At 41.5% G+C, this 18,833-nt stretch overlaps 1 protein-coding gene across 1 annotated transcript in view; it reads right to left on the reverse strand.

Moving 5' to 3' along the window:
• LOC306773863 (cholecystokinin receptor-like) overlaps window positions 1-18,833 on the reverse strand; it is a gene marked incomplete at both ends in the record, with an annotated part of 61,874 nt that overhangs the window by 37,606 nt on the left and 5,435 nt on the right. Inside the window, one exon of the mRNA XM_079263804.1 lies at window positions 557-805. Within this exon, the coding sequence (XP_079119930.1) occupies window positions 557-805 (249 nt within the window). The remainder of the gene's footprint in view (window positions 1-556; window positions 806-18,833) is intronic.

Genomic DNA, 18,833 nt, shown 5'->3' on the forward strand with positions numbered 1-18,833 from the left:
CGTAACAGGAAGTGAATGGGTTTATTGATGAAGAAAAATGTTATGAGTTTGACAAGTTGTTGGTCAAGAGCAGCGCATATTAGTTGTTCCTCTTCTAATAATTTTAAAGAAATCCATCTTTACGTCTGACTTCTGAAGATCCAGTTACTCCAACATGCCTGATTCAAATTAATTGATCCCACAGCTTAAGTTTTGCTCAATCACTCAATTTGACTAAGGTGTGTTGAACCAGGGAAACATCTAAAACCTGCAGGACAGTGGCCATTAGGCACAGGAATGGAAACCTGATTTTATACCCAGTTGTGACACCCTTACCTGTCATTCTGTGGACAGTGACTTGCAAGTTAAAAGTCCATTTGTGTGTAGCCAGATCACTGATCCATGAAGACCAAGAAGCTCTTAAAGAAGGTTCAAGTACACTTACAAATCCGTTTTATTTAAAATAAAAACTTCTATGGAAGTTTTCGAATGTTTTACATTTCTCCTCTTTTTGTTTTCCTCATCTAACAGAAAGGAGATTTTTAGTCATCAGTCAAGTCATTTTATCCAGGCTTACCCATGACATAGGCGACATTCCTGCACATCGTGGCTCCGAAGATGAAATCTTTCATGATGTTGGGGATGAGCGTGAATGGCATACAGAAGACGGCCATCATCAGGTCACTGACTGCCAAGGACAGCAGGAAGGAGTTGGTGACGGTTCGCATGCGCTTGTTCAGCATCAGGACCGCAATGATCAGCAGGTTGCCAAAGACGCTGAGCAGGAAGATGAGTGAGTAGAGCAGGATACGAAATGAGTCCATCTCTGACGGAGACAAAGACAGACACAAGACAATATCAGCTATGCAAGTACATAACCAAATATGACTGAGGGATCTGTGTGTTTTATGGATTTATTTCAAATAAACTTCTTGGTTTGTAAGTCCAAGTTTCTTTTCATGCAATTACAAAAAAGGTAGCAGGTGGAGAGCTCGAATCACACAATCCATGTACTAAATGATACACAAGATGATGAAATGAAAATATTAAAAGTGAAGCACGCATGAGGTGCAGACGGGATCAGGTCGTTCACCTGGGAAATAAGCCTGAATGATATTAAAGTCTGTAACAGGATGGGATAACAGGGTATAAATGACATTTCAAGTCATTTTCTGTCAATGTTTACCAAGTGCTCCTGCAAGAAAAAGCAAAAACTGCAATAATCTGCAAGACAATGAAACAAATGGCTTCATCAGTGCTGAACAGCATACTGGGCAGACAGGGGGGGTACATGATCTGGATCACCTGTGTTTATCAAGCAAACTTGGACAAAGTCAGACAGGTGTCAAGTAATCTGTAAAGTGCCCCCCAGGACAATAAGACAGCAGCCAATCAGGCACACAATCAGAAATTACTATATATAAAAAAAAAAAAAAAAAAAAAAAAAAGGAGCCTGCTATGGACTGGCGACCTGTCCAGGTGTACCCGCGTCTCGCCCAGTGACTGCTGGGATAGGCTCCAGCTTCCCGCGACCCTGAACTGGACAAGCTGGTTCAGAAAATGGATGGATGGATGGACGACAAAAAGATGCTAAATGGAAAAATCACCAGTATGGAATAAAACATAACAATGAAGAGGTGGGAAACTTTGCAAATACCAACAACTGGACAACAGCTGCTTAACCCAACATAAGAGCCACAAAATGTCTAATCGGACAAATAAAATGGAGGAAAAGAAACTGCAAGAGATGCAAAACAGTCAAGATCAAAGATACTTTATTCATCTCCGAGGGGAAATTCAAGGTTCAAGACAGCTCGTCCAAGGTTTGACATACAGGCATGTAACATTAATGACAAAAAAAGAATACAGGACCAAGCTAAAGCTTAGGCCACGCAGCCAGTTTTACCGGTGCCGTCTTATAACAGATAAGAACAGAGATACATTAGGATCATAGGGGGCTCGAGGGAAAAAGGGTCATGCAACTCCGGGCCGCGCCACTAGATGACGCGGTCCGAAGAGAGAGAAAAAAAACCTCATACACTTACGCACAAACTCAAACAAGACACACAAAGTCCATGGAGGCATGAGTCAGGTGGGGGGGGGGGGGGGGGGGGGGGGACTGGGGGAGGATGAGGAGAGGGACAGAGCGTCTATGAACATCTCTTCTGTTTTCAGGAGTGGGGGTTGCACCGGCCCAAGGCCGTTGGGAAGGCGAATCCAGATATGATTGTTGTTTGGGTTCAAGGCGAGGAAAAGAATTTGCCCACGGCCTTGAGTCCATAGCAGGTCTCAGGCTGGCAGCTCCACAATTTCCACAGATTCTAGCAGACATCCTCTCCATGTTATTCTGCGGACCAGCTCCAGGACCGCCGCTAGATGAATAGTTTGGGTGAGACTGGTATTCTGCTTACGGTCGAGTCCCGTCAGCACAAGAGTCTGTGCACTGCAAGCTCGGGCCATAACGTTACAGAATTCTGGCAGCCTGCCAGTTGTTGCCAGAATCTCATGGGTCTTGAGGTAGATCAGAACTCCGCCAGCGCCAATCAGCAGAATCCCAATCACCAATAATCTAAAGATGTAAACATCCTCCACTTCCTCAGGCGACAGAACCGTCAGACACATCGCTCTCCACCTGGCCCATGAGTCCTGAACATATCCAGCCGGAAGCATCCCCTCTGGACATGCAGGCTCCCCTTTGCCCGATCTTCAGGTTAAGAAAATTTGATCAGTTGCGGGTGGAAATGCACCAAATTACGCAACAAAAACAGAAGATGGACTAAACTTCCCGTCCATCTCCTGCGTCAAGCATAATACTCATCTTGGATCTCCAAATCTAAACAGCAAGTCAAAGAAATAGTAAAATGTAAAAAAAAAAAAATACTAACATAATACACATTTTGCATCTGATGCTTTTTCAGGTTAATGTTAGGGAAAGAACATTAAACATGAACTGCAGAGAGAAATATTTTAGACAATTTAAAAAAAAAAAAAAAAAATTGTAGCATTGACCTGACAAACTGCTGAGGGACTTCCCAGCAGAGATAAAAGCGAACGGCGAACCCTTCAGATGCATGCTAATCACCTCTGTCGCCTCAGAGACTCTGGTCTTCTCCGTTTCAAATATGAATAGCTCCTTTGATCATGGAATAACTGTCTTTTTAATGTAGTTTTGTCTTATAAAGAATGACGTCAGGAAAATTGAAACTTTTTTTGGGTCACAGGGAGAAAAGTTTAAACAAGTTTCCACAACAAGATGCACGTTCAACATCACCGTTGAGTGAGTGGAGAGCTCAGTCCGTTGAAGCTGCTCTACCAGACGATCAACAGCATTTCAGCTCCTTTTGTTCCTTTTACTGCCAAATGTGACTGGTGTGGTCAGATGTACTAGTTTCAAACATAGCGTCATCTTCAGGACGTTCATGTGCAGCAGAAATGACTAACATGGACATTTTTAGCCTATTTTCTCCATCCATCCTGCACAGCCTATTAAATCACCAGCTCTAATGCAAACCATTGGCTTTTATTAAAGTTTAATTACATTATCTTTCATCATTTTATCTTTAGCAGCAGATTAGCAGGACTTTTTCAGCACATTTAAGCATTTTCTAATTTATTGCAGAACGGAGAAAGAAAAGCGATTTTAAGACTATCAATGAGGGTGGATGTCAGCATGATACACGTACATACTGGCCGATAGATCATGTATAATATCCAGTACAAATCTAAAAGCCAAGAGTTAGCCTTCGGAAAATGCTATTCTCAAAGAGACCTCATGGGAAAATAAGAGCAAAGTATCTGTTTTTACAATCACGCAGCATGAGGGACAATTTAGTCTTTGCAGGCATCTCAAAACACGCTAAAGAAGATCCAGAAGCTACGGTGAAAAACTTAATCAAAACTCAGCTCAAACTCCCAGATGAAGCCGTTAATAACGTCATGTTTCACCGGGTCTATTGTATCGAAGCTAGAAAATCCGCTCCCAGCCGACCATGACCCATTGTGGCAATGTTCCAGCATTTCAAGCATAAATAACAGGTCAAACATTGTGGGAGAGAGCTCAAAGGTTCAAATTATAGCCTTAGTGACCAGTTTCCCCATGAGATCTTCAAAAATGAAAAGATTCATGGATGACGGCTCATGCACGGCCATCTCCGTGGACCGACCTTTTGTGAACGCAATGCTCAACAGGGAACAATCAATTACACCCTGGCTTTACCAATCCCAGGTCAGCTGTATAAATTACTTTTGACTTCTTTTTCTGCACTGTGAGGGTTAATTGTAATCTAAAAGGTAGATTTATTATAGTTAACTTGTCTATTCAGAATCTTAAAATATGCATAGCTAATGTTTACGGTCCAAATGATGACTCTTCCATTCCTTTTTTTGCTGCACTCTCAAACCACCTAGATGATATTGTCGTTGTGGGAGGAGACCTCAACCTTGTCTTAAACTGTGGTGTGGACAGGGTCAACGCTACTGTAAATAGCAGTGACTGGCTATCTGTCAATATTGTCAAAACAATACATGAAGGATTTTGGTCTTTGTGATGCATGGCGATCCCACAACCCTACTTTGAGAATACACATTCTTTTCATCAGTTCACCACTTATATTCTAGATTAGATTACTTCTTAGCTAACAGCTCTTTGCTGAGAAATATATCAGAAGTTAAAATCCACCCCATATATATTAGTGATTATGCACCAGTCTCTTTCACTTTGATAAAAAAAGGAAGCCACATCACAATCTAAAAACTGGAGATTCAACACATCATAACTTAAAGAAACTAACTTTATTAGTTTCTTTTAAAAAAGAATGGAATATGTATTTGCAAAATAACGACCTTCCAGGAACATCAGCATGCATGATGTGGGATGCAAGAACAGCTGTAACACGAGCGCAAATAATCTGTTTTTTATCTTATAAGAAACAGATCAAGAATGCAAGAAAATCACAGAACTTGACATTAAAACCCTAGAGGATTTCTATGGCATCTCCCCAGGTGATAACGTCTTGAATAAAACAAGTCCAAGCTAGAGCTAAATGAAATACTAAAGAAGAAAACCGGTTCTAGCACAAAGTCTTTGCTTGGAGAACTTTAAATATCCCAACAGGTCTAGGAAATATTTAGCCAATCAGGTAAAAATAAATAAATAAAAAATAAAAAAAAAGATACCATAGCCTCTATTTAAGACCCATCAGGAAATATCACCTGTGGCCATCAAGAACTAAATCTAGTATTCAGGGACTTTTAACAAAACTTATACACACCACAAATTGATCCATTAGACAACAATATTAATAAGTTCCTCAGTAGCACTGACCTTCCTAAATTAAATTATGAACAGGCTACGGCCTTGGATTCACCTCTCTCAGTAGAAGAACAGCATAAAGCCCTCCAGTGCATGCCCAGCAATAAAGCTTCAGGCCCAGATTTTTTTCCTGTTGAATTTTAGCACCTGTAGTTCATAAAATGACATCAAAAATTAAGAAAAATAGATTACCTCCAAATATAAACTCCACTAACATTAGCTACTTACTATAGCCAGATAAAGACCCTACACTATCATACAGTTATCGACCAATATCACTCAAATGTTTATTTTAAAATAATTTGCAAAGCCCTTGTGACCAGGCTAGGAAAGACAACTCCCATTATACATCATGACCAAACAGGTTTCATAAAAGGTAGACAATCCTCTTAATACACACAGACTCATCAATATTATAAACTACTCTACCATTAAGAATTTAGAAAATTATTTCTTTAGATGCAGAGAGAGTTTTGTAAACTGGAAATTTCTACTAGCAACTCTACAAAAATTCAGATTTGGACCCTCTTTTATGGACTTGATAAAGATATTATATAACTCACCCAAGGCCTGTGTGAATACAAATGATCTGATTTCACCAAGCTTCAGTTTACAGAGAGGCACCAGACAAGGCTGTCCACTTTCACCCTCACTATTTGCCATTTTTATTAAACCCTCAGCAGCTGCTATCAGGCAAAATAAAGATATCGAGGGCATCCAAGGAAAAAATATAGAACACAAAATAAGTCATTATGCTGATGATATATTACTTTTCCTACAGAATTCACAAACCTCGCTATCAAAGACCACCTCACTAGTCTATGATTTCTCGTTACTCTCAGATTATTCTATTAACTGGTCAAAGTCGTCAGTTCTGCCTATGCTGTCCTCGCCATAAGTTACTTTTTTGTAAGGCTAGACTGCAAGATAACGGTGCTCCAATAGACAGGCTTTTGTATCCTTGACCTGATTTATTGAAGAATGGCGTTCAGCCATTGTCCTCTCTGACCAACCGTAAAACTGAAAACAGTACAAAACGTGTATTAACCACAACTCTCCGTACCAAATGCTAATGATGAATGACAATGTAATTTAAAACTAACCTCACTTAGGCTCATAACTTGCACGAAAAAATACACATATGCTACACCAAAATAAACACAAAATGAACATATGCACATTTCCATACTTACGGATACACTTATTGTCCAAGGCAACAATCGTTTTCTACAAATTCACACACGAGCGACTCATAACTGCGTTCGGCCATCTAGACTTTTTACATTTGGCTTCTTCAAAATAAAACAGCACTACAAACCACAAGGAGACGCTACAGACCAATGTATAAAATAAAAACTTGTAAAAAACTTAAATGCCACTTTACAAAGGGCAGAATACTGCCCATTAACTGCTATTTCCAGAATATACCCACTATCACATTACAGCCAGGAAATATAAGATACTTGGGAATAAACAATTCTTCCAGACTTTCAGAGTTAACAAAATTAAACTATGTTCAGCTTTTAAAAACCATAGAGGATGATCTCACACGCTGGAGCTCTCTACCCATTTCACTCATGGGCAGAGTTGCCACGATTAAAGTGATGGTTTTACCAAAAATCAACGAGCTCTTCTCCATAATACCCTTTAAACCATCTCCTAAGTGGTTTAAGTCATTCGACTCACATTTCTGAATTTCTCTGGAAAAACCACCACAAATTAGCTTAAAAACTCTACAGAAAACGAAAGGTTTTAGACATTTAGACCTGTCCAATTTCCATTACTACTACTTAGTCAACAGGTTATAATACATCTCAAAATGGTGCAAATCTCACCCATTAGACAAAATATGGTTAGATCTTGAACAAGCATTCTGTGGAAGTTTAGAAATCAAAACCTTGCCCTTTATTAGTCAAATTTCAAACATAATAGTTTTAAAAGCATTAATATTAGTTAATCTCTGACAGGCTGATGGGAATTCCTTAAAATAACTAAGTCATCACTCTTCCAATGTAAATATACACCCATCCTGCACAATCCTGATATCCTGCAAAATAAAAAATAAAAAAAATAAAAAAAAATAAAAAAAAAGCAGGACTTTTCTCTATGGAGCAACCAAGGAATAAAGCACTCGGAGGATGTAATTGTAAACAAACATTTAGATCATTTGACATTTTCAGCAACAATTTTCTAGAATGACTTAGATTTACAAAAAGTAAAAAGTATAACCTGAATCATAAAGACTTGCAACTTCCTATCAGGGTAGCACAGTTCTTTAATTTAATCAACCTCAAACTAATATAAAAAATGTGCAGAGATTTATCAAAATGGCTCAAATGTAGAATCCCAGCCTCTGCCTCTCTTTGCATACTTGGTCACTTGGGTAAAGAAAACTATTCTCATGAATTGCAACAAAAAAAAAAAAGAAAAAGATTTTAAGCATTACTTAGTTTCAGAAACCTTTCAGATCACATCAGTAATGAGATGTCTGCCTCTTCAAAACATCAGTTGGATGAATTTTGTTCTCTCTGGTCCCCTGTACTCAGCTCCATCACTTAGTGTGTGTGTGTGGGCTGCTTGCGGGGGAGGGATTGGCGGGCCTTGGCTCCATGGCGGGTGGTCGAGCCGTTGCAAGGTGGGCTGGGCAGGGGGTCCCGTGCTCTGGTGCTGTCTTCCATCTCTCGAGGGGGAGAGTCGGCCTGCACTGGGTGGGCTGGGCTTGCTGCTGTGGTGGTGGGTGGGCTCGTGCCCTGGTGCTGGTTGTGGCCTCCGGGACCAAGGGAGTGGTTGGTTTCAGCGTGAATGTGTACATGTGGATGTGGGGATCTGTGTGCGGATGTGTGTGTGTGTGTCCCACTAACAAGTGATGGCCAGGTCAAATCCACAGCTCTTTCCAACAGTTTAGGCAATCTTTCTGTACCAACACACATGAATATTTCATTTCAACATCTATAAAAGCATCTCTAGTGTGAAGAAATAAAACTCCGGGAGGACTTTGTTTGGTCGTAGCAGATTTCAGGTAGCAGCAGATACCACACATGAGAGAAATTGGGGGAAATGGGGATAATTAAAAAGTTGTTTAATGAGTTTCATTTTTGGAAATTTCCTGCATCATTCATGCACATCTGGCTCAAACCAGCTTGGTTGAAACTGTGATAGAATTCTCTTTTGAAAGTAAGAAGTAGAGATAAACTAGCAGAAAAATCATGTCTGAATCTCTTTGGTTGTTTTAATTAGCTTACTTTTTGCTTCTCAGTCATGAAAAGAAGCAAAACTGTATGATTAAAATATTAAAAGGATAATTTGTGCATTTGCAACTGTATTTCTGTGCAAAGGTGGAAGAGTTGATAAGCTAACGGCAAAACACTAACATGGTGCTGATCCTGTACCAGGGATCCCCATCTCCAGACCTCACAGACCAGAGTCCTGCAGGTTTTAAATAATTTCCTGCTCCAAGACACCACTTGTGGCCCTTATGCTGCAATTATTTGACCCAAATAAGGTGTGCCATATCAATGGCCCCAACAAGTCTGGAGTTCTGTTCCAGTCTACAGCAGGTAGCATCGGATGGTTCACACTTCTGCAAAGTCCATTCATTTCTGATCATGGACACCTCGGAGGGCACTATCCCACTTATACCATGGTCACTTAAAAGAAATAATACAAGATCAATTACTCGTTTTTACTGTTAAAATAATGTTTTTAACAAGAACCAGCTGAGCGGACTAATGTCGCTTGTTGTGGCATTGCCAAGGTAACGGCCATTGGCAGCATCTGCAGCTCATTCGGCAGCAGATACTATTGCAACAAATCACAGATGATGGTAAAATTTAAGTGCTGCGGGATGTGTGTGACTGTGTGGTCCAGGGAGCTCAATGTGTACGAATGTGAGTGATTGTGTGAACACGGCGTGCCAGCCCCCTCCTTTTACACAGATTCCAATGAAATTATAGTGATTTTCTGAAAATGCATATTTCTTCACAATAGCCCAATAGCCGGCTAACAGTGTGATTTAGATTCATGCAACTCAATAGAGGTCAATCATCCACCCCCACACTCACAACCCCCCTCTCAGCTCTACTGCTTTGCCCTTTTTTGTATTTTCCAGGAGAGACATTAAAAGTGACGTTGCCAAAACGGCAATGGAGGGAACTGCCCAATAAACCTCAATTCAGCTCTTCAGAAACCAATGGTTATGACGCCATAGAGTCCGAGTCAGATCGAATGCAGCATTATGGGATCATTTAAAATACATGGTAATGTGTGGTGTTGGTCTAAAATTTCATTCATAATGGTCTCTGTAACTCTGCTGTAGGCAAGCTAGCTGCTTGGCACAGATCTCACTGCTGAAAATAAACTTCCTCATGCAGCCCAGACACTAATCATCCCACTAAATATAAAGATTCTACACAGGAGGTCACATAGGAACAAAATACAGCTCAACATAACAGATAATGGGAATTTATGGGTTATAAAAAAAACCATCCCAGTAGACAGACCAAACAGTTTTTTATTTTTATCATTTTCCCAACAGACATTAAAAGCTTGTTGGTTATCACACATAAACAACCATTAATGGATAACATATGGAGCCCTTTGGAGTAAACTCTCCAAAGTGGCTACAGACATGCTTGATATGACTCTTCAGCGTGAAAGAACTTGCTTTTAATTCTTTTATTTGTGTCCAAGTTATAAATGTCAAGTCACAAAGGGCCCTCCAGCTCTTCAACCACAGGCCGACAACCAATCAGACGCTACTTCTCCTCATACTGCACAGGTAAGCTCAGAGGGCCAACAGCATGGACTCTATCCAGAAGATCCAATCCAGAGACAAGTGCTTTTCAACCTCCTTGCATGCAAAGACAAACTTGGCTTCAGCGGACAACACTTAGCGATTATCTTAAAGAGGCAGACAGATTAACAGCTGTAACCTCTGAACTCGTGTGACTCGACTGCATTACTGAGCAATAACAAAGCAGAGCAAATGAGTCTTTTGACAGCAATTAAATACGGTGTGAAAACCCATCTGTATTTTATCGCTGTAATGAGGCGAGTTTCTATATGCGAAAGTCAGCACAATTCAGCAGAATCCATCCTCTAATAATGCGCCCCCGGAGAGATTAACATTGATTGCACATTAGTGGGATTCTTGCAGTGCATGGACAAGCTCAGCACATACTAGATTACCCATGAGGCTGTTTCTATGTTTACACTTGTTTTCAGTGTCTTATTTCTCCTCTTCCTTCTTTCATTAGCATATATGACAAGATAAACTTGATGTTGACATAACAAATCATCCAAGGAACCGAAATGTTCACCAGAACGAAACTTGATGGCTATTTGGCACTCGCGCAGCATGCCTGAGCTTATTTCCCCTTTAAATTATAAAACACTTTGTAGAAAAACTCAGGCTGAGTAAGTGCATCACAGCCACTCCTCAGGGTGACAAATTCAGTTAATCGAATCCGGATTGCCGTTTCTGCAAAAAGCAAAGATGCCTGCCAATGTCCATCAGACGGGTTGGCAAGAAGCCGTACCTTATAAACCAATTAGGATCAGGATCAGCATGGTGAAGTGTCCAACCGTTGGAAAAATACCTTCAGATCCGGTGAATCAATTACCAATTCTCTCACTCAAAGTTTCTACATAGACCCAGAACAGCTGCCGCTTCATTCACATTAAACAGTGTGTTGAGAAATGACTCAAGCATGAGTTGCATGGATGTGGAAAGAAAAAGTATGAGGAAACTTTAGAATGACGTGGATTTCTGCATAAAATGCCACAAATGTTTAAGAAATTCTTCCTAAATTAATGTCAGCAAACAAAACTTTCATATTTTACTTAAGATGTAAACATTATGTGCACGGTGGAGAAAAAAAAAAGCATGTGAACCTCTGGCTTGTGCAGTGGGTTCACCCTCCTTTCAGCCCATCCAAGCCTTTCCAGATGGTTTCAGGTCAAACCTGCACTACTACAAACTGTAAATTCTGCAATATTTGGGATGTGTGGTGTGAATCACTCTCACTGCACCTCAGTCAGGTTGAAGTCAAGACTCTGGCCAAGCCTTACCAGAAGGGATGTGTCGTTCACAAATGAGTCGACTTTAAGAGACTATTCTTTTTAGTGAACTCAAAAAACCAATTCCTGTCAGAGATGAATCTTTAAAAGGTCTGTGATTTTATTTTGATGGGGGCACCGTGTGGTCAATTACATATAAGAAAAAAGTACATACCACCAGAAAGAAAGAAGACTGAGCGTAATGGTGCAAACCAGGTAGATAAAGAGAGGTGGAAACCAGGTTCAGACTTTAGCCTCCATTTACTTGACTTGCTTGGTGTGGTTTTGTGTTCAGCTGATTAAAAAACAAACAACTATTTTCCCTGAAAATCTACAAAAAATAAGGCTCTTACATTAAAAAAATACATTTTAAAAGAATTCTATACCAACTAACAAAACCACTTGTTATTGAGAAATTAGACTAAAATCGAAGCTAAATGAACTGTTTGGGAGCCAAAAGAGTATATTCTTCCAAGGGAGTCGAGACAAAAGAGCTGAATCTCTAAAAAGAGCCAAATTTCTCATCACTGCTCACCAGGAGAGGAATTTTCTTCTAAACAATTAATGGACATCCATCCATCCATCCATCCATCTTCTGCCGCTCTGCCCTCAGAGACTCATCTTAAACCCCATGATGATGGGATTAGTTCAAAGTTGGGACCAGATGTATTAAATTACCCCATGTCAGTTTTTTCTGCTGACTTAAGTGAAATTTAAAGTCAGTCAACAAAACCACTCAAAATGTGGGATTCTATGAACCGTGTATGGATTTTAATCCATCTATTTAAGCAGCTGGCACAAAGGGAAGTCTTGCCCAGTAGGCTGCAAATAGTAACACGTTACTGCACATTGCAATGCATGAATTCACCATTTGTACCCTCTGTTGATCCTTTCAGCCTTTCTCTCCATACGTTATGAGCCGACTGTCAGAACCGTGGAGATGTGGGGACCCAAAAGCAGCAATGAGTTGCTGGAAAGCTGAGGAAGTGCTGACAATAGTGTTTTAATAAATAGAAGAACTGAACAGGGAAGCATCAGGAAACGACAAACACAATGAACCAGCAAGTAAAACAAAAACCAAGGGGTTTAAATACAGCAAAAACAACTCTTTTTGTCTTAGTATATTAAGTGCGTCTCATGTTGAATTAACAGTGAGGATCACCGTTTTAGTGTAACAAAAATGACACATTTTAACATTCAAGGCATTTATTTCTTTTAAAACATGTTCAAAGCATGTCATCAAACATCTGCGCTAGCTTGACAAGTGTGGTATCGGTGGTGGTATCAGTACACTGCATAGCAACTACGAGTAGACATACAATGGTATCGGTATTGGTGCATCCCTAATAGCAGGTGATTTGCGGTGTAATTATAACCATCAAAATACCAACATGGCTGGTTTGCACGTTATTAACATCGCAGATAATCTTCACAAATATTACAAATCATATGTGGTCCCTGGGTGGAGCTAGTCTCATAAGAATAGGGCTTTAGATGAAAAGGGATGGTTTTACCACTACAGTAACGGGGTTATCGGGCCTCAAGCCAGCACCCAAGTTGGTAACAAGACTTCATGTACGAAGTCAGAGTGCCTTGTTTCCTACTGGAGCTTAGCCGACTAATTAGCTCCTGGAGAAGTCAGCAAGGGTTTCACATACATTTTCCACCCTATGCTGTCAAAATATTTCACTGTGTGGAATAGGTTAGGAAGACGGTGTTTGTCTTTTGTTGTGACTTAGATGGAGATCAGATCGCATTTTATGACCAATTCAGGCAGAAATCCATGTAACTCCCAAAGGGTTGAGAGTATTTATGATGGGCAGCTTTTGCTCAAAACTCATTTGGAGTGCTTGGCACTGACTGCTCAGACTCAGAGATTGAGAGAAAAGGTCAGTTTTATGTGTCTAAACTCCAAAACTTGCATTCAGAGCAGCTGGAAAAACTGACATGCATTTTTTAAACTCTTAAATGCTGCTGTGCACAAGTAGCACAAGAATAAATTCATTTTATTCTCTCCAATGCCTACAGTCCTTCAGTACTCTCCCAGCGTTTTAGACTAAAATCTTGCGACGATTTTATCATCCCTTTTAATACATGAGAGCTTTAGTTTTTGTTTTTTGTACATCTTAAATTCAAAATAATTCTCACAAGGAAGCTTTTGGGAAGTTTTGTTTTTGAAACTTTTCTTTTTTTTCCCTTTCCTTTTTTTCTAAATGGTGTTTTGGTTTTACACGGCCAGAATCTGAACAATTTTGTTACATCACAAAATCAGTGTCTAAACTGCAAAGACCTTCCCATGTACAAACTTGCACACTTATTCCTTTTTAAAACATCCCCCCTCCAGTAAACCCAAATATTAAATGTACCTAGTGTAAAAAAAAATATGAACTAAAGATTGATAAAAGATTAAAAGTATGCAAGCATTAGCTTCGATACTTCAATGTCAGCCAGGTTTTCACTAGTTGGAGTTTTATGCAATAAAATAGCTTGAAGCTCAGCACAAGTGTATTCCTTCTCTGCCACATGACTGCAGCAGCCTATCAGATGTCATGTCTTCATGACGATGCTGCCATTTGTGATGAGGTTTTGTTTTGATATTTTACTGGTTTAATGCAGGTTATCAGACATTTTTTTAATGTATTAGTCATATTACTTCAATATATTCAGTTATTTTCCATTTATTAAGGACTAGTGTCAGTAATTTGTATTTTAATTTTATCATTTAAAAGATTAATCTTATTTTAATTTACTGTTATTTTTCAAGTATTAATGTTCCATTTTTATTCATGTTCCAAATGCAATAAAAGAAATAAATGCACATTGTACAATTCAGATTTTTTTTTGTTAATGGTAAACAGTGCCAATAATCTTACTGATAAAGATGAAAAGCACCATAAACTAGTTGTTTTGTGGTAAACATAAGTAACCCTCAACAGGTTGTGTTAGCGGGCCAAGCTCATAGCCAAGCTATGGCCAACACTGCCCATAGCCTGGCTATGCCCCTGCTTGAAATGGATTCCAGTTTTCATTAAGTCCTTAAAAATCACTTAATTCTAATTTAATTTTGATAATCAGATAATACCTGCATCTTATTAAATTTCAAAATAATATATCTTTATTAATCTATAATAAAGAAGAAACCATTTAGTTTTGCTATGAATACAATCAGTAATTCTCATACTGGCTAGAATTTAAAAAGAAGTTTATGAATATACATTGTTTTTAGACCTTTTTCTTCTCTAATTTCAGACATTAATTTCCATACCTGTTGATCATTTGCTTAAAAAAGTTGTCATTTCCAATCCGGAAGCAGAAATCTAGGAAAACAAGTGAAATTACTCATAAAAAGTGGCTCCCTGGTGTTTTATCCACCAAGCTGTGGCGTAACTGGAAGCAGCATCCCAAAGCCATAACTTGTGATGCTTCATTGGGGGATTTCTTGATTGAATTCCACATTCAGTTGAAGTGTTTTCCTCCTGAACCCATAAATTATTCTGTAAACTAAGCCAGGAGAGTCTCCGATGCTTCCAATTTGACTTTTCACAGCAGGAAAAATCTTACATTCCAAATCGTTACGTACTCTTTATTAGTTTTTTTTAAAAAACTACACCGAAATAACTTGAGGAATCAAAATTCCCAACTAAAACTTAGTTACTGCATCCAAAATAAGGAAAGAAAATATAGAAATTTCTTTGGAATTGAATGCAGCATCCATAATAACCAGGTGCACCGGTGCAAACGGTATTAGTAATGTGCACACTCTACTGTGATTAGCACAAAGCCAGACAGCGGTTGTTATTGAGCCATTAGTTATCTGGCAAAATGGATAAATACATCATTATGAAGTACAGAACATATAATCACAATGCAACAGTCTGTGCAGCTGCACCAAATGTATTTTTTCGAAATAAAGTATCTTGTGTTTTTAAGAATGCTGGACTGTGCCCTTGTTGGATTAAATTAGCTTAGATTGAATCGAAATGGAATATATGGTTTAGTAATACTCGGATGGAAATTATGTATTTGTAGTTTAAATAACTGATAAATTATGCTACTTATTTGTGAACATTTCTGTAAAACACTTTTAATCACTGTGCTGTTAACTGCTCTGCACATAAACTTGCCTTCTTTTTTAATATCAGTATTTAGCAAGACTGCCAATTTCCACCTGCAGTCCAGGGACAGGTAGAGGTCAAACGATGCTGTCTTCGTATCCATCTGCTGTGTCTACAGTACATTGCTTTTTTTGCTGATGCTAGACGAAATTGTTGAAAAGGTATAATGTGGGGGCTTTAAAGGACAAGGGGGAAAACAGAAATGGGACGGGGCCTTAGTCAGCAACTTACAACAACAAAGTGTCAAACCAAGGGCTGCATGTTGGACACAAACACACAACCAATCAGCCTTGGCCTGGCGTGATGAATCAGCTCATTGGAGAAATTTCATGCATGAAAAACAACCGTTTGTGTGAGCAACTTGGACAGACATGTGTGAAGGTGTAAAGTAGCGAAGGAATTTAGTGCGAAGCTTGTCTGCAGCTTGTGATCACATGCAGTAAAGCTCAGCTGCTAAGGAGGTGGTGATGGCTATGTTTTTACCTTATCTGTCTGTGTGTCAGCAACTTTACACAAACTCCTGGAGGGATTGCCATCATGCGTTTCTGAGAAAGGATCTTGATCTGACTTCGGGGATCCACTGAACGCAAAAGCACCATGGTGCGGCCGTGCTGCGCCCTTGCAGCTGATCGTGGTAACACCAGTCAACAGGACTGGTTCTTCCAGGTGCACTGCTGTGTGTTTCTGAAGCATCCCAGATGCTTCTCTAACATATGCGTCAGCTTTATTTTTGCCACTTTGAAACCTCAATCTGAAGCAGAGCGGATTGTTCAGGCAGGAAATCAGCTGATGAAAACTAAAGCGGATTTGGCGGATTTTCCAGTATAAGGCTATACGTCCACTTTGGATGCATTATACTCTGAAACATCACCATTTCTTCCAAACCATCAGCACCAGCACCAAGCTGTTAGATAAGAGAAGGTTGTACTTAATAATTGACAGCATGGAAAACGTGCATTTATCTTGGAGGGATACCTGTTTTGACACCACATGCCAACTGTAAAGAAATAACAAGCACGTGAGACGTGGTCAAACTGTGTTTGCTTTTATATTTGCTGGTTGACCGTTCACTTTAACGCAGTTTTATAAAGCATTTTAAGTAGGCCTACACCAACTATGATAAATGATTACAAAATTCTCATCTGAACAGCGACACAGACGTTCCGCTCTGAAACTCTGTTGGGGAAATAGGGTGTCCGGAGGAAAGCTCAGTGCTCCCGCTCAGCAGCACTTCCATATCGCTTTCAGTGGATCCCCAGGATTAGAGTGCATTCACCTCAGGATAGTCCGCTAGACTCTATTTGATTGGGGACTCGGCTCAGTTGTAGGGGGGGGTGTACCATGCAGATTGAGGTCATGTTCACACTGCATTTTGGTCAAATGAGCCAAATCATGGCTCCCTGTGACGTCACCTTATCGTGGTGGTCGGGCTCAGCCCGAAAGGGTTACATGGGTCCCACCTCCCGTGAGCTCACCATCTGCGGGAGGGGACCCATAGGGGTCGGGTGCAATGTGAGCTGGGTGGCAGCAAGGGCCGGGGACCCTGGCGGTCCAATCCCTGGCTGCAGAAGCTGGCTCTAGGGACGTGGAATGTCACCTCTCTGCGGGGAAGGAGCCTGAGCTTGTGCGCGAGGTTGAGCGGTTCCGACTAGATATAGTTGGACTCACCTCAACGCATATCTTGGGCTCTGGAACCAGTACCCTCGAGAGGGGCTGGACCTTCTTCCACTCTGGTTCTGCTCATAGTGAGAGGCGCCAAGCAGGTGTGGGCATTGTCATCAGCCCCCAGCTTGGTGCCTGCATGTTGGGGTTTACCCCGGTGGATAAAAGGATAGTTTCCCTCCGCCTCCGGGTGGGGGGACAGGTTCTGACCGTTGTCTGTGCTTATGCACCGAACAGCAGTTCAGAGTACCCACCCTTTCTGGAGTCCTTGGAGGGAGTGCTGGAAGGTGCTCTTCCTGGGGACTCCATTGTTTTGTTGGGGGACTTCAATGCTACCGTGGGCAATGACAGTGAGACATGGAGGGGAGTGATTGGGAGGCATGGTCCCCCTTTTTAAGAAGGGGGACCGGAGGGTGTGTTACCGGGGAATTTCAGGGGAATCACACTCCCCTGCCTCCTTGGTAAGGTCTATTCAGGGGTCCTGGAGAGGAGGGTCCGCCGGATAGTCGAATCTCGGATTGAGGAGGAGCAGTGTTGTTTTCTTCCTGGTCGCAGAACAGTGGACCAGCTCTATGCCCTTATTGGGGTTCTGGAGGGGGCATGAAAGTTTGCCCAACCAGTCTACATGTGCTTTGTGGACCTGGAGAAGGTGTTCGACTGTGTCCCCTGCGGGCTCCTGTGGGGGGTACCGGACCTCCTTGTGCGAGCTGTCCGGTCCCTGTACGACAGGTGTCAGAGCTTGGTCCGCATTGCCGGTAGTAAGTCGGATTTGTTTCCAGTGAGGGTTGGACTCCGCCAAGGCTGCCCTTTATCACCGATTCTGTTCATAACTTATATGGACAGAATTTCTAGGCACAGCCGAGGTGTTGAGGGGATCCAGCTTGGTGGCCTCAGGATTGGGTCCCTGCTTTTTGCAGATGATGTAGTCCTGTTGGCTTCATCTGGTTGTAATCTCCAGCTCTCACTTGAGCAATTCAGAACCGTGTGAAGCGGCTGGGTTGAGAATCAGCACCTCCAAATCTGATACCATGGTCCTCAGCCGGAATAGGGTGGATTGCCCTCTCCTGGTCGGGAGTGAAGTCCTGCCTCAAGTGGAGGAGTTTAAATATCTTTGGGTCTTGTTCACAAGTGAGGGAAGGATGGAGCGCGAGATTGACATACAGATCGGTGCGGCGTCTGGAGTAATGCGGACTCTGCGCCGGTCTGTCGTGGTGAAGAAGGAGCTGAGCCAGAAGATGAAGCTCTCGATTTACCAGTCGATCTATGTTCCTACCCTCACCTATGGTCATGAGCTGTGGGTCTTGACCGAAAGAACGAGATCTCGTATACAGGCGGCTGAAATGGGTTTCCTCCGCAGGGTGGCCGAGCTCTTCCTTAGAGATCGGGTGAGGAGCTCGGTCATCCGGGAGGGGCTCAGAGTAGAGCCGCTCCTCCTCCGCATCGAGAGGAACCAGTTGAGGTGGCTCGGGCATCTGGTCAGGACGCCTCCGGGACACCTCCCTGGTGAGGTGTTCCAGGCACGTCCCTCTGGGAGGAGACCCCGGGGAAGACCCAGGACAAGCTGGAGGGACTATATCTCTCGGCTGGCCTGGGAACGCCTCGGGAATCCCCCCACAGAGTTGGCAAATGTGGCTGGGGAAAGGGAAGTCTGGGCTTCCCTGCTCAGGCTGCTGCCCCCGCCACCCGACCCCGGATAAGCAGCAGAAGAT

Source organism: Telmatherina bonti (assembly GCF_933228915.1).
Source record: "Telmatherina bonti genome assembly, chromosome: 24".
Classification (NCBI taxonomy): Eukaryota; Metazoa; Chordata; class Actinopteri; order Atheriniformes; family Telmatherinidae; genus Telmatherina; species Telmatherina bonti.